The sequence below is a fragment of the Rhea pennata genome, chromosome 1 (assembly GCF_028389875.1).
Source record: "Rhea pennata isolate bPtePen1 chromosome 1, bPtePen1.pri, whole genome shotgun sequence".
Classification (NCBI taxonomy): domain Eukaryota; kingdom Metazoa; phylum Chordata; class Aves; order Rheiformes; family Rheidae; genus Rhea; species Rhea pennata.
Window position 1 is genome coordinate 76,402,762 of NC_084663.1, and position 16,114 is coordinate 76,418,875.

The 16,114-nt window shown below is 42.5% G+C and overlaps 1 protein-coding gene across 2 annotated transcripts in view; it reads left to right on the top strand.

Moving 5' to 3' along the window:
- PARVB (parvin beta) overlaps positions 1 to 16,114 on the top strand; it is a 64,149-nt gene that overhangs the window by 9,049 nt on the left and 38,986 nt on the right. Inside the window, exons 1-2 of one of the 2 annotated variants that reach the window (XM_062592382.1) lie at positions 12,742 to 12,874; positions 15,544 to 15,633. In XM_062592382.1, coding sequence (XP_062448366.1) covers positions 12,838 to 12,874; positions 15,544 to 15,633 — 127 coding nt within the window. In that variant the 5' untranslated portion in view covers positions 12,742 to 12,837. Of the gene's footprint in view, positions 1 to 12,741; positions 12,875 to 15,543; positions 15,634 to 16,114 lie in introns of those variants that run through there. The other variant, XM_062592372.1, reaches the window with a different exon arrangement.

A 16,114-nucleotide genomic window follows, 5' to 3' on the forward strand; every position in this document is an offset into this window, starting at 1 on the left:
GGGCAGTTTCAGGCCTTGGCTCCTGGTACCTCCACTGCAGGACAAGCTGCTTGATGGGGCTGCACACTTTCCTCACCACCACAGGGTTTCCATGCATGGGAACTAAACCAGCACTCTTCATATGAGCAATAATGTGACACCTATTTGTCTTTGAGGGTGGGTTGAGCATGGTGGAGAAGTGGGAACAGGAACCTCTGTATTGCATGACTAATAAATCAGGAGCCAGCTAATCTCCAGGATGATGGGTATTCAGCTGCTCAGGTATAAATTTCCTAATTTGGACTTTTCTGTTTGTCAAGTAGAAAGCTGCAACCCAAAATTCGTGACTTCTGCTGTATATTTAGTTTAGTTGGAAAAGTATTATGGCTAGCACATGTGGTTTTAGGGTTTTGTAATTTGAATCCAGCTAACTCTTGCTCTGAAAACCAGATGTAGAGAGAACATACACACCTGGCAGCATGTACTGACCTAGAGCAGTGACTCTACTCTTACAGACTCTTTGGGCCATTAAATCACTGTTATTTCTTCGTGGAGGAACATACATCTGCACAATGAAGCTTCTAATTATAAATATTGTACACACAATTTGTTTACATGTACCACCTGCAGATCCCAGGCTAGGAACTTACAGCCCAATGGGAAGGCCATGGGACAGGATTCTGGTTTTGACTCTGTCAGGGGCTCTCAAGGCAATTTCTGGGAATTCAGTTTTGTCTCTCAGTGTTTCTCCAAATTAAAAAAAGGCTCTTTTGTAATCTTCTGAGATCTATCTGGCAATCAGGTATAACTCTCATAAAATCCCTTTTCAGTGCATGCTGCATTTTGGTTATAAAAGCAGCAAGCTGTTCTGGCTCCTATGAATTCCAGTTCCTCCTTTAGTACTTCTTACTTTCAGTAATTGAACAATAATAAAATACACTGAAAAAAAGGAGACTGTACGTTTTCCATTATAGCTGCCATATGGCCTCATTAGAGATTTCTAATTAGCTGAGAAGGTTGCATACACGATTTATTTAGAGTAAGGAAGGAGACAGAGAGCTGGAGGAGGAGGAGAACTTCTCTGATGACTGTATGGAATATGGTGTCTGTTTCTCTCTGACTTTAAATAGAAAAATGTGTGATCCTGAAAGTGTCTTCTCACTAGGTCTGTTTGGCAGCTGTAGGCATATCTGTTATTAAACAGATGCAGAGACTCCTGTCATGTTAAAATAGAATGTTTTTGTATATTCTCAAGCTTGCCTATCCTAACAAATGGATTGAAGGGATAGTGAGGCTTTGCAAAATCAACAGTATTTTCTTACTAAGTGGTAGAATGGAGAAAAGTACCAGGACATCCAGGCTGGAATTTTCTCCTTAGCATTATTCCTTGAAAATTGTCCCTTGGGATTATTGCTTGCCTTATTCCTTGCATGTGGCTCACAATTTTGTTACAGTGAATTGATTCCACTGGAACATTAGGCAGGATGTAAAGTATGGCTAGCAGTAGATATATCTTGGATCTACACTAAATTTGGTCTTTCAAGATTCTTGACCTAATCAGGTAATCAGCTAGGCCTATATAATGGAGCCCTATTGTGGAGGAACTGTGGATTTTAACTGGGTGCAGGATGTTGCACTAGTTCTGCTGTACCAGATGACTACACCTGGGAGCCAACCAAGCTGCTGCTGCCTCTACAGCAGCTCTGATGCTGTCTGCCACACAAACTGGTAGGGTTTTACTGCATGTGAAAATGGAGACACAGTGACAGCTGTCCTCATCTCGTTGACAATAGTCCAACTTCAAGCCGGACTTTTGAGGGTCCTTCAGACCAAGATTTCTCTGGTTCTCTGAAGCTGGATTCTTTGAGGGTCCCCTGTCAGGGGGAGAGAGGGATGGTAATGGGAAGGCAAGAGATACTGGCTTTGGGTATCCACTCTCTGCTCTTTGGCTGAAGGAGAAAAGTATGTATTTGTTTTCGTGAAGAGTCCAGGGTAACTGGGTACCTGTCTTTTTTCTCCTACTGCTACGTATTTAGGCTGATAGTTTCCTTCTTTTACTTGACCATTTACGATGCACTTATTGTGGCTTTTTTAGTTTAAAAGGTGAATTGTGGTGTCTGTTCCTTTGTCATCTCTGCTGATACCAGTATTATAAGCAGTAAGAAGGCTAAGGAGTTATGTTTGACCAGAAGATACTTTGATATTTAAGTTGTGTGTTTGTTTTGTACTGTCTTTCCAATAGTTTATTTCTGATCTCTTCATTCCTCTCACTTGCATATTACCACATGGATCACAGGTACCAGCATTTGCCAGGTTAGTTCAGCACCTGGTGGAGAGCCTTTCTCCATCTGCCCTTGAACCAACAGGGAATGAGTATGGGTTTTCTTTCCTGAAGACAATTTGATACAAATAATAATTTTTAGTGAATGACTTTTCTTCCCATTAATACTATTACAAGCAGATGAAGTGTCTGGTATCTTGGTAGAAGGCATCCTCATTTGTTTCCGTTATCCTCACTTGTTTCCTTTTTTTGCCTAAAAACCAGTGCATCAACATCACAGTTCTTTAAGAATTTATCAAAAAATGAAAACACAATTACTTTTGAAACTCTCTGAGCTAGAGAATTCCACTTTTATGCTGAACGCACAGGAGATGAGCAGTATTGTTCTGAGAAAACTGAATAATTTGCTGTGTTGCAGCATAGCTAGTCAGATGATTCTGTAAAGTGGTATTGGGAGTGTGAAAGATTTTGTATCTGTTATATTGGAAGAGTAAAAGCACACTGAATAATTCCTGTGCAGAATACAGAGGAAAAAAGATTCTCTTGTCTGCCTATGGCACTGCCTATGTTATGTGTTCTGTCTGTCTGGTGGTCTGTCTTGGGACCTGTCCTGTTTAACATCTTTACAAATGACCTGGAAGGGATGATGGAGGGTTTGCTCATGCTTTGCAGATAACACCAAACTGGGGGAATCAGTCAATACGCTTAAGGGCAGGGCTCAATGAGGAGGAGGCTCTCCTTCATGAGACCTAGAGAAGCTGAAGGAATGAGCCAACAAGGCCCTTGTGAAATTCAGCATGGCCAGATGTGAAGTCCTACACTTGGGAAGGGAGAAGCCCTTGCAGCAATACAGCCTGGGGACTGCCTGGCCGGGGATAGCTCTACTGAAAAGGCCCTGGGGTCCAGCTTGGCCAGTGAGCCAAGCATGGACCAGCAGTGTGCCAAGGTAGCAGTGAAGGCTGGCCACATCCTAGGCTGCATGAACTGGAGAGATGGCAGGTATAAATTGAAGCAAAGAGAGATTCAGACTGGGTGAAAGGAGAAACTTTTGCATACTGAGGACGGCCAAGCAGTGGAAGAGGCTGCCCAGGGAGGTGCAGTGTTGTTCCAGTTAGATTCAAACGTCCAGTTTGGCAAGCCAGCACAAACACACACAAACACTCTTCAGTAGCAAGCAGTTTATTAGTAGATACTTATGAACAGGCTGACCCGATGGTAATCTCAAGAAGGACCACTCCAATGCTTGTCCTGATCGTCTGCATGCTAAGAGGGAGAGGGTCAGCAGGCACAATCCTTGTGGGCGTCCCCGAGGAGGCAATGTGGTCCTCTGTTGTGTAGCAGCCTCTTCTTCTGAAAAATTCTGGTTATTTATGGTTATTTGCGGTAGGCAGGAGTTCTGGTACACGGGGCCAACAAGTGCAGGGAGTCTAGCCCAGCTCCACCCCGGCTGCACAACTGGGCTTTGATACTGTGCACACGTGCAGACTTATTTTGGGGGCCTCATTGACTTTGGGGGTTGCTATTTCATTACTCTTCAACTTCTGGCCTTCATGTTGACTGCTTCTCACGGTTGTTTTATGGCTGGAAGCCACAGAATTTATGTATAACCAACCGCTGTTCTTTCTCACAGATTTCCAAGACCTTGTTAGTTACTTATTTGTATTCTGCTTGACACAGTGGTATTGTTCTAGACACCAAAAGGTTACAACATGGACCATTCCCACCAGGTATCATGTAGTACGGATACATTGCTCTAGGCACATACTTTTGGTCACATGCTACACCAAAAGGTTACAACATGGATCATTCCCACCAAGTATCACGCAGTACGGATACAAGTGTCCATCCCTGGAGGTTTTCAAGATGCGACAGGATGAAGCCCTGAACAACCTGGTCTCACATCAGAGCTGGCCCTGTTTTGAACAGGAGGCTGGACTACAGACCTCCTGAAGTCCCTTCGACTTGAATGATTCTGTGATGCTACATGGCTCTCTGGCATCTTAGATCCACTGAAGGCTGAAGTGAGTATGTTTCTTGAATAGCGTGAAGTGTGTGGCATAATGATTCATGAGCATGTGAATAGAAGGTTGTGTGGTGGAACTGTGGTTTCTCATCAGGTCCTTTGACTGTTTTTGCATTTTTAAAGTCTTTAAGACATCTAGCTGCACTGGAACACCACCTTTTCAACCACATAGGACTTAATATTATCAATATAAAAACTTTTAAAGAGACTACAGAAAGCTAGAACTGCAAACCATGGAAAACTTTGGTTTTGTATGCTGAGTAAAAACAATAATAATAGAGCTGGAGGACTTGGTGAAATGTGAAATTATCTAGTACTTCAAGCTTATTTTGAGTAGATTCTTGGGCTAGCTGTTGTTTCATGACTGCATTTTGTTAGCCCTTGAGGGCTGCGGTTGAGGCTGGAATGGAGTCGCAGTTGGAGGCCTAGGATCTGCTCTTCCAATGTGGTCTTGGGCAACTCAGGACATGGTAATGCCTAATTCTTGTTTAAACAAGATAGAATTAAGGATGTGAATATTTTTATGGCAATTATTACTCTCACTGTGTCTTTCGCTCCTGGACTTTTTATCTGACTGTGGGCTCTTTGAGTTGCAGACTTTCTTTCACCATGAGCTTGTAACACTTACCTCTGAGGTGTTTGTCTTGGCAGACTCCCTTGGTACTGTAAGCAATGAGTAAAATAATTTCCCAAGTATGACCGGTTTGGAAACCATTGAGAAAACTTTTGTATTGTGCAGAGTCTGCTTGTGTAGTGACTTTCACTATGCACTGGATGCAGATAGGAAACAGGAAAGACAAGAACATCGTTAGTATACAGTACTCAGAAAAATGTGTTGAGTGTTTAGGATAAAGTTCCTAGTCTGAAGCCTATCTCTCCACTTGTCCTGAGTGTTTTGTTGAACTGAAAACCAGTCTTTACTAGGAAACCATAAATATTGATGTTACAAATATATGAAGGTTTTTCCAAACTTTTCCTTATCTGTCTTAGTGATGTTAGTGCATATGCTTAATAGCTGGAGTAGCACAGTTTGTGGTTTGCAGGATCCTTTATCTTAGCTTATTCTTCCTGTAGAGTCATGTTGCAGGAGCAAAAATGTTGCTTTTGTTGACTTGCAAGTCATAGCTGTAGTCTCCTTTCCATCTGTGTGAAGCTGGGTTGTTGAGCTCTGTCCTGTCAGCTGGGGAAGAAAGTGCCCTTCTCTTACAGCTTGTGTTCGTCTGCCATCACTGCCTTCGGAAGTGAGTCTGTTACTCTGTAGTTCTCTTGATGTTTTCAGAAGAACAACCAACAAAAAAAATATTTTCACATTTGGAAAGTAGATTGCTTTTGATGGTTGTTATTTTTAGGTGCCTTCATAGAGGGGGTGAAGAATATGGGGAAAACAGTAATCTGAAGCAAGTAAAACTGCTCAGACTGTTAGTTAAATAAATGGATTTCATTTAGGTACCTACAAACAGTGTCATAATCATGTGAAGGAGGTGGAGGGAAGTCTATGGAGGATATGGAAACCAGCTCAGTTGTAGAAAGCGTTACTATGAGCAGCAGTGGTGACTTTTCTGATACCAAGTGTTGTACTTGATAAAGTTTGCACAATTACATTTTATATGGGATCAGAAATAAAGTTTATAGGAGGCGATAAACTTAACAGCTGTTTTATCCCTGATTTCTGCATAATAGAGAAAGCAAGGGTTGGACTATGGACTATGAGTTTCTATTCCAGAGTAATACTATTAGCTCTGCCTCTGCCCTGTTGTCTCTTCTTTGGTGGTTTGCTTTGGCTGAACTCCTTACTCAAACATGTGCACTTTAAGTAATGATTCTAGTTTTTGGAGTCGCTTGATTAAAGAATTCTTATTGGTGTACGACACACACGGAAATCTGCCAGCTTAGGTACAGGTCTCAGACTGAGTTCGTAGTCTGTGAACATGCTGCTCCCTACCTGCTTGTGTCCATTATCTTCTGAGAAAAGCGTAGGAGAATCCTAAGCACTATATAGTAGCGTACTATGTTTCGTGGAGAACTGATAGTAGTAAACTTAATGCCTTAATGGAGGCAAATTCAGGCCAGAAGTCTCCAATTTTTTCCTCTTCTCATCAGACTTTTTCTTTCCTTATATTCTCATCAGGCAAATTTGACTCCACATCCTTTTTACAGATGGAAGTTTCCTTGGTGTTCACACTTAGTACTTGGAGAGATATAATCCTGCTCTATTGCTTCATGGGAAGAAATGCCTTTTTGTACTTTGTGATGGAATTTTAACTGGGCAATTTTGAGAAAGTACTTTATTTTTTTTTCCACTTCTGTCATGCAGAATTTGTGTCTAGAGGGAGGAGTACAGCTTTTCCTAGTTGCTTTTAGGATTCTTTCAGGATGCAGTTACTGCCTGTGATGTTTGAAGCTTCAGCCTGGCTTTTTCCTGTCAAAAACCCCTGGATATTGAAGCAATTTCTTCACAAGCTCAGGGCAATGCAAGTGGCAAAGGCATGCACAGTTCACACCTTGGAGCACAGAAGCTGTATAGTTTTGGTTTATCCTATGGTGGTGCTTAGGAACCCCAGCAAAGGATGGGTGCTTTACAGATTTTTTTTTTCCTTAGAAATAAAATACACAATTAAGGGCTTAGGGACCCTCTCTTTACCTGAAAGATTTTCCCATTTGTTAACAAGACTGTGCAAAAGCTAGTGCAAGAGGCAGAAAAATGTGGTTGAAGACTGCCATGTCCCTGAATGGGTGCAGTGTGTTTAACTTGTAGGATTTTGCTGCCAGCCCAGTGCTCTGGCTTACATGCAGGAACTAAGCACAGAGGACAGAACTATAGCAGTCAAGGTACATCTGAGAATAATTAAACGTGTAACAAGTAAGGAATCAAGTTTGCTGACCCCTCACTGCCCATCTGTGTGAAGGGGAGTGTTGTTCCATTTTTGGCAGGGAGGGCAAAATGTCAGAAGGGTTTGCTGAGAGATACTTGAAAATATCAGGCATGAGGGAGGGCAATTAAAAAAAAAGTAGCATTTTGAAAGCTGGGAGATTGCTGCTGGGAGGTCAGTGGAGGGAGTGCAAAGCGCAGCTGACTGGGTCAATATGTCTGCTCAGTGTTATGCTGGGGGGCTTTTTCAATACTTGGAAACCTGACTTGCACGGAAGTACCATCAGGAATGTTTCAAAACACCATCCTTGTCCACAGTCTCATTTCTGCCTCCTTTCTTCAGCCAGCATTAGTGTTTGTGTGCCCATATAGTGAAAATTATCTTTATACTCCCCTTTTCCTCCTGTTTATCTGGTTAGTTTTCAGCCACACTGAAACTCTGCTCTGTATCATGATGTGGTTTCTGCAAATGCTTGTGCCAGGAAAAAAAAGGGGGTGAGTGGCAGCATGGGGCAGAGGGAAGTCTGGAATGCCCTTTTGCTGACTGCATGGTTACGCGTCCAATGAAAACAGCCACTACCTCTAGTTTAAGACGTTAATTAAAGAAATGAGGACTTACAGGAGAAAGATGAGTCCTGAGTCTGACTTCTAGCTCCACGGCTCTCTGTGTTCTCCTGCCAAACCTGCATCTGGCATTTCTCCCTGGCAGAACTGATTTCTAAGGATTCCTAGTGAAGGATTTCCTAAACAGACATTACACTGGTCACTTGAGCCAAACTGAATGGGGTTGAAACAGGCAAGCAGCTTAATGCTGAAATAAATTTCTGGTCTGGTCCTTTGGTAGCCGTGGGGCTTGAATGGAATCAGTGTGACTGCTAGAAAGAAAACCAGAAAATACTTCCTACTTGGGCACAACGGCTCTTCTTAGCCTCTGTCACTGTTTATGCCCTGCAGCTGCAAGTCAGCTCCTGCTCCGTCAGTTGTTATCAGATTAATATCTTGGGGATATTTTCAGTTATTTCAGCAGTGTAACAGAAGCGGTAATCAGTTCTGCTTTGACTGTTTTGCTGCCCATAGCTGATAGACTGTAAGGTAAAGCTGTGCAGCACAGGTCATTGCTGGCTAGGGACAGGAACTGCCTCCTCTCCCCAGTGGCATGTGCCAGTGCTGGCATTCAGAGCTGTGCAGTGAGCGGAAGGAGGGAATTGATCCAGCAGATAGCAGCTTGCTTTTTGTGGGATTGAGCTTTCTTGCAGGATTAACATGGGGCATGTAACCATGGCTAAAGAGCTATCTGCTTAGTAACAGCAGATTCTCTCATTAATAGCCTTGAAAACTTTTTTTGGGTTACTGTGGTCTGTTGATCTCTTTATTGCTCTTTTTCAAGCTGTTTCTTCCCCTTTTCCCATTCTGCCTTAACACACCCTTCCTCTTTTAACTAAGGCTGGTGCTTGTGTGGGGCTGACCAGGACAGATGTAGCAGGGTTATGCTAGTTGTCTCAGCATGTCTTCAGGTTTCACTCACCAAAAATGCAAATTCTTTTTTAACAAAAAAAAAACCCACTTCTGTAGGAAAAATAAGATTTTTCATGGGAAAACCACTGAAAACAGTATTTCACCCTCCCAAACAAAACAAAACCCCAGTTTTTGATGATAGTTTCTGACTGCCTCATGTCAGATATCATGATATATATTGATTTACACCCACACACCCAAAACTCTTACTCTCACAGTCACTAGATAGACCACTAATGTTGGTAAGCCAGTGTAACCTGCTCTTTGCAACCAACAAGAAGGATTATTGCAACCCATTCTTTAGCTTTAAGGTCTTCCCATTTCTTTAAGTGACAGAGTCTGGATGTTGTAAGTGCCTTGTCTGTCTATTGAGGTATACAAATAATTTTCTTTATTACTCTTGTTGTGTTTTGAATGCGGTTGTTTGATACGATGCCTTTATGTAGATTTGATCAAGTCCTTTTGTCTTTGATCTGCTGTGGATTATTAATTCTCTAATTAATGTAGACTTTGTCTTTTCTCCTGCAGTTTCTAGCAAAATATCTTGTAGCCTTTTGTAAATGTTAAGCAATTAGTAATGCAGTTGCAGATAGGTCAATTCTGTGTGTGGTCTGTTCCTAGAAAAGGGACAAAGACTGCATCAACATATACTACATTTGGGGCTGGTTTGGATTTACTCAGTGTAACAGCTTTTATTGGAAAATGCCAATTTTTGTAAAACTTGGTCTTTTTATTCCTAGAAAATTTTTTGTTTTGAAGCTTTTTTTTGTAAAAGGCTTTTAGATGTCAGGTAGAAATTGTATGTGTGCATGAGTGTGTGTGTTGCTGTGTGCTAGACAAAGAACTGCGTGAACAGATGGGTGCTGCAGCCTCTTCCCCTCCAGGGAACTGCAGCCAGCCTTCTGATCTGATACTTGCCCACATGCAAGGGAAGACTGCTTCATCAGGAAAGATTGTCTGGTGTAGACACTTCTGATGTGTGAAAGAATGAGGGTTGTGTTCCTGATCTGAAGAGGGTTGGAATGGACTTCACCTGGGACTTTCCGTTTCCCAATGATTTTCTGAACTCTTATGATAGCAGCTGTAAACAGGCAAGGCACTATCTGAAAAAGTGTAGCTGATCTAGGTTTCGGCCTCATGAATATTAAGGAAACTTCTTCTTCTTCTTTTTTTTTCCTTTCTTTCTTTTTTCTTTCCTTTTTTTTTTTTTTTTTTTTTTTAATGGGAGCAGGCCAGGAGCTTCCCATGCAGTTTTAGTCATTGCATGTTTCTCCTCTCTGCACTGCTTGTACCAAGGAGGATGACAAAGTTATTTGACCAAATCATCTGTAATAAAGTCAAGGATAACAAACCGGACTAATAACTTCCAAAGTCAGAGTTTAATAAGGAGATCAAATTGCCTAATGTAAAAGTTTTGATGAGGCAGTGCTGAGGATCCAGCTCAATGCTGTTTGAATTTGAAAGAAAGCCCTGTACCCCAAAACCTGCAATTAGCGTTATGACAGCTGCTGCTTTCTGTGGGGTGAGACTCAGTCCTGCAGTCAGAAATAACTAGAGCTAAAATTAAATAGCATTTACCATCTGTTTTTGTAAGAAGCAGAGGCTTGTGGTCACTTTATATATATATATATATATATATATATATATATATATATAAAACAAGACAGTGAATGGTAGAGGCTTAAGAGGTGAACAGTGCTGTGTCCTTAATAAGTTTGTGCTTTCTTAAGATTATGCTGAAATTATTAAGGATGAATGTTGAAAAGATTTGATTATTGATGTCAGCTGGTTCCTTTTTATAAATAAGAGATTTTTACTGTGTTCCTGCTGACTGTTGAGATCCTTTCCTGGCTTATGAGAAAGCCTTGGCAACCTTCAGTGTTTCCAGCTTTCTACAGCTCATTGCTCCTGTTCTGTGCAGTTTGCATGAAACCCCTTGTAGAGGCAGCCTGCCTGGCTTACAGATGAAGCGGGGTATAGCATGCGTGTATATGACCTGCTTATTATATTAATTTGTTTGAAAGGCCAGTGTAACTTCCAATGTGGCTAAATCATGTCAGCTGCTGATACTGCCAGGAGGTTGTTGAAACATCAGAGGGCTGCCAGGAGCCCTTGCTGCTTCCTGGGCATCAGCAGAGAAGTGACCCTTCACTTGAGATTTTGAATTTCTGCTTTAGGGAAATAATCAGGGTTTTTACTGAATGCCTTGGCCGCTGGCCTGTCCTTTGTTGCAGTTGGATTTTGGTAGCATTGGCTGATGTGCTGCTCAAGTGATTTGGAGGGCTAATGCGACCCCTTATCTGAGGCTCAGCTCAGAGAGATGATCTCAGACTGGGAGGGGTGGAGGCGGGTAGCAGGCTCCAAGGGGGAAACAGTACCTAAAGTGGTCAGAGGTCTTTCCAATGCATCCTTGTCCTATATCATTTAGTTAAATCATTTAGACCGTCTGCAAGCTTTACCTTAATTCAGGCATAAACATTTCACAGAGTCCCTATAGTGTGTCGAGGTGGGGCAAACGCTGTTTGTGGGCAGGAGAGCATTTCCCGTCTCCCCTCTGGGATTTGGGCTGCTTGTACGAGTTTTGCTGGCACATCTGAGGGAGGTCTGCCATGATGCGAGTGTGCCAGCAGGAGCAGGCAAACCAGCCTGGAGATAGGTGTACAGGAAAGGTTTGCTAGGAAGCAGGCTGGACTGAGTGATTACTCCCTGGCCTGCACTCAATTTTGTACCTCTTCTTGTCTTCCCTGCACTGCAGGCTTCCGCTGACTGATCCATGGAATGAAATTATCTGGTGCTAGAGAAAGATGTTTTGCACAGATCTCATTTAGAGAGCAGGCGGGCAGTTTCAGCAGCATTGCCCAGGAAGATGTTCCTTGTGGGTGAAGGGAAAATAGAAGGAAGAGAGCCTGCAAGTGGGCAGGTGGAAGGCAGGCTAGGATTAGTAATATACCCCCTGTGGGATGCACCATGACCATAAGGTGTTGTGCAAGCTCAGCTCTGTTGTAGCAGTAAAATATCCCCGTGCATGAGTGGCTTATTTCACATAAGGGTCTGGAATAAACCTTACACCAAAGTCACTGTTGCTTGTATTAAGTCAGGGCTTGGTCAGGGACGGTTGGGGTTTGCTAGTTTAGTTATATCCGTAATCTTCTTAAGTGTATTTGGGTTTGAAAAAGTGTGATCTGAAGGACAGCTTTATTGTGACTTTGTAGACTTTTAATAAAACATTTATCAGGCTCTTTCCACCAGCATACCTGTTGCTCTGTCCTGACTGATTTGTTTTCATTGCAGTCTCCCTGCGTTGGTTTGCGGGTTCTGGTTTTTCTCCCCAGGTCGTGGGTCAGCTTCCTGTTCCTGCTCCTGTTCCTCTGTCTGCTTAACTGTGATAAGTGAACATGAGGGCAGTGAGCAGGGAAAAACCCCTCACCACTTGCTCAAACACAATGTGAAGAGCTTCTGGAGTTCAGCAGGCATTGGGAGAACCCTGGCAAATGTATATGCCTGGGAGCAATTGCTTGGGAACTGTGGATGATTGTGGAAACATTTTGTCATTTCCTTTCTAACTCATGGGACTATTTTCAGGACCTATGGAGTGTATATTTTTTTACTAACTCTCTGAAAACCTGTGGTAGGCCTAGCAGCACAGGCAAATGGAGGACGATGAAATAAGAACGTTTAGGTTGAGGGGAATGTGCTTATGTGCATGCTGATTGTTGCTTTGTGAACCTGCATGTTCTTCTGACAAGCTGCTGGAGTGGAAAATCTGCCAGTGCTTTGGCCAGAGGCTGAAGATGACTTTCACAGGGAACTCCCTGCCTGTGAAATGTTTGTATCAGTTCTTGCCCTTTAGCAGGCGGCAGCAGGCCAAGCGAGGTGCTTAGTGAGCAACAGAAGAAACAATGATATGGACTCCTGGCTAGGGTTATCCTTTGAATTTCCAACTAACCATGCAAAGTGCTTGTTCTCTTCTGCAGCCCCCACCCCCACACAGCAGCTGGGAGACTCTCTTACTGCCTCCTCCTATGTCACGGTGCCCAAATTAACATAGGTTTGGCTGTCTCCAAGTGTCAGTCCCTTGTCCAGTTGCCACTGCTCCTTGTGCACTCGGACCGCTGGTGCTGCTGGACTGTGGATGAGTGTGACAGAGCTCTGCGTGCCGAACAGCCCAGAATGGCAGGGCTCCTCTGCAGAAAGCGCAGAAAAGCAGGTACGAAAGCTTACGTTTGCAGCAAGAGTGCGTTGCTGAGCTGTTGGCATCGGACTTGGGGTTTCTGTAATGAGGGCTCGCTCTGGGCAGCAGGCTCTGGGAGGCCTCCTACTGAGGCAGCAGTGCTTTGCCTTTAGCAAGCAATTAGACAGTGTTTTTGATCCTGTGGAATGGGGCCAGCCACATTGCACTTGGAGACCAAATGTAAGGGTCTTACGTGGCTGCTCTTGCGATGAGGCACTAATGAGAGAGGGGGGCTTAATGCACAAATTCATATGAATGTTTTCTTTCAGTTTAGAGATTACTCAGAAAGGTGTTGATGTTAGGACAATGAAGACTATTTTGATACTTAAAAAAATGAAGGAATGTATTGTATTGACTGAACTTTAGGAACTGAATTTAGCCGCATTTGAGTGGTCTGTCTTAAAATGTACAGAGTATCTTGTTTAGACGATGTACGCTGAAGACAGTATTGTGCATTCACTGCCCCGTGGACCTTAGCAGCTCTCTTTTGCATCTGCAAAACATTCAGTACAGCAGTGCCCTGAACATGCTGAACACTTGGCTCTCCCAGAATTGTACAAATGCTGTAACAAAGGGAGTAAAATCAAGGAGGAAGACTAGTACTTTCAAAAGGAGTGCAGTTTAGATGGAATTTGGGCAACAGTAGTCCTAACAGCATTTTAAACATCTATACCTGTAATGTCCACTTTCCACGCAATTTTATTTGTGCCTTGTTATGACTGTATTCCTGTTGGCATCATAGTGCAGGAGCTGCTTGAGTGAGAAAGCTCCAGTTGGCCCCATGCAAATAGCCTGGGTAAAGCATGCTGTGAGAGCTGTTTTGGTCTGTTGCATGAGGCCTCTTAGCTCCCTGTCTTTCGTTTGGAAATTGTTCCAAAAAATAAGAATAGATGCAGAAAAGGGACAACTAAGAGTTTCTTTAAAAATGATATCTGTTCAAGAGGTTAAATCTCAGACTGTAGATGCTATGTGCTGTATTCAATTGAGAATGCTATTCTGTTCCCTTCCCACAGAAGGTGTGTAATACAGAAAGCAAGCTGTGCTGATACCGCCGTACTCCTTCCCGCAGGTTCTGTGCCGTATTAACTCCAACCAGCCACTCTGACGTGGTTCGTAAGACATAAGGTCTTAATCTGCGAGACTAGTGTTCATTGATTGCATAAGAACAGCATTTCACAACTGAGGATTTTAGTTGTGCATGATATCGTGCGGTAAATCTTGGAGCTGCCATTAAGAAGTGTGGTAATTTGCTTTCAGCGTCTTTTCATGTATCTACGAGAGAAGGAGTCAAGATTGTAGTGTGTTGTTATTCCCTTTCCTCCTCCCAGGCAGCAGGATCTCTTTTTTTACCCCTCTGCAGAGTGGGGCGGGGCAGCGAGTACTGACTTGGAATTTGGTAATGTATGCACGCTGCTTGCAAATGATTAGCCTGTGGTTTGATATATATATATATATATATATATATATATATATATATATATATATTTTTTCCAACAGGAAAGGGAAATAGTGACTGTTCTTGAAGGAAGTGCCTGTTGGGATACTGTGACTCTTAGATAACTGTTCCTCGTTTTCTTCTCCCAGAGAAGCATGCCTTGCAGATTTTCTAGTTATTCATCTGGAAATCCTTGCTTTCCTCCCAAAATAGTACAGGAGTACAGGACTTCAACCCCCTTCCTCACCTCCCTCCTGCCCCCACAGAGGACCAAAATACCACAAATGCCACCACAAAAGATCTTATCCCATGTACAGCACTGTCACTGAATGGATGGGAGTTATTACAGTATCTTGGTATCTCCTATTTCAAATGTGTGTATTTCAGTATTGTGACTTGCAACAAGTAATTGTCACCTGAGTTTAGAGAATGTAAAAACATTATAGCATTGTTAGCGCTTTTCTTACTGGCAAGTTCTGCAGAGATACTGAAAAATTAATCAGCCGTTTTCCTCAAATTCAGTTCTTTTCGTGTTGTGGGAGGTATGGAAGTATGTTAATATGTATTTTACTGATGCGAGGTATTTGACAAACTTCCCCAAATCAGAGTTGTAGGTTTGGAATAAGAGCTTGAAATCACAGATTTGTTTTCAGCTGACCATACTGTATCTATTTTTTTTAGCCAGCAGCAGTGCTAGAATTAAATACATTTTCATCTTGACTTGGCAAGTTTCCCTAGGGTTCTTTGAGACTTTTTAATAATAGCACGCAATCTAAACAATAGCAAGGCAACAGCAAACAGTAGTTGCTGGTGTTCTGCAGTTGGAAAAGATGATGATCAGTGGTGGTGGAGCTGTCAGAAAAGAAGTTTGGTTGTACAGTTTGCTGTCTGCTGTCTGCCCCTGCTTGCATCCTGCAGGAAGGGCTCACACCCATTTCTTATGGAGAAACAAGCACTCTCAGATTGCTCTTACCGCAGATTTGAGTCTCTTGCAAAGTATTCTCATGTGGTAGTCTGATGACTTTAGTTTAACAAAGTATAAAAGGATGTTATTTTCCGCTGCAGCTGCAGTTCCTAATTCTATTAACTCTGGGCCTATTTTCAAATGTGCCTACCAGATGTTTTCTTTTATTATGAATGCCCTCTTTTACCTTACGTGTCTTGCAAACTTTACATTTATTACACTATGTCTACTTTTTTTTCTTTTTAGTGAGTGACTTGCAAGAAGAGGGTAAAAATGCTATCAATGCACCAATGAACCCAAGCACCGTGGACATTCATCCAGAAGATACACTACTAGGTACAGTATTCATGCTACAGGCCTAGACTTACTGGGTATTAGTGAGGGCGATCACTGTGGTCCTATACCTGTTGCTTTACTGCTGAGTATAGATTGCTCAGTTGAAACTGAGAGAATTGAGTGTGGGCTGTTGCAGATGTAGATGAGACGGGCTAAAAAGGAATTTAAAGAGCAACATGCCAACTGTGCTCTTAAGTAGATCATAGGAAAATTGAGTTGTCCAATGAAGTGGTAGAGCAGTTGAATTCCTCTGTAGTTATTGTGAAAGGAAATAAAAAGTTGAGATCTGTGAAAAATCAGATGGAAAATAATACTGAATTTGTCTGCTTACATTTACTTCACTACCATTAACCCATTGTCCAAGTGCATCTCAGTCTTTATTTATCCTCACAGATGTCCTCCTATGGTAAGCAATTGGTATCTTCTCCATATATTAATAGGGAACTGAGGTGCAGAAGGATGAACCCACAGCAAGTCTGTA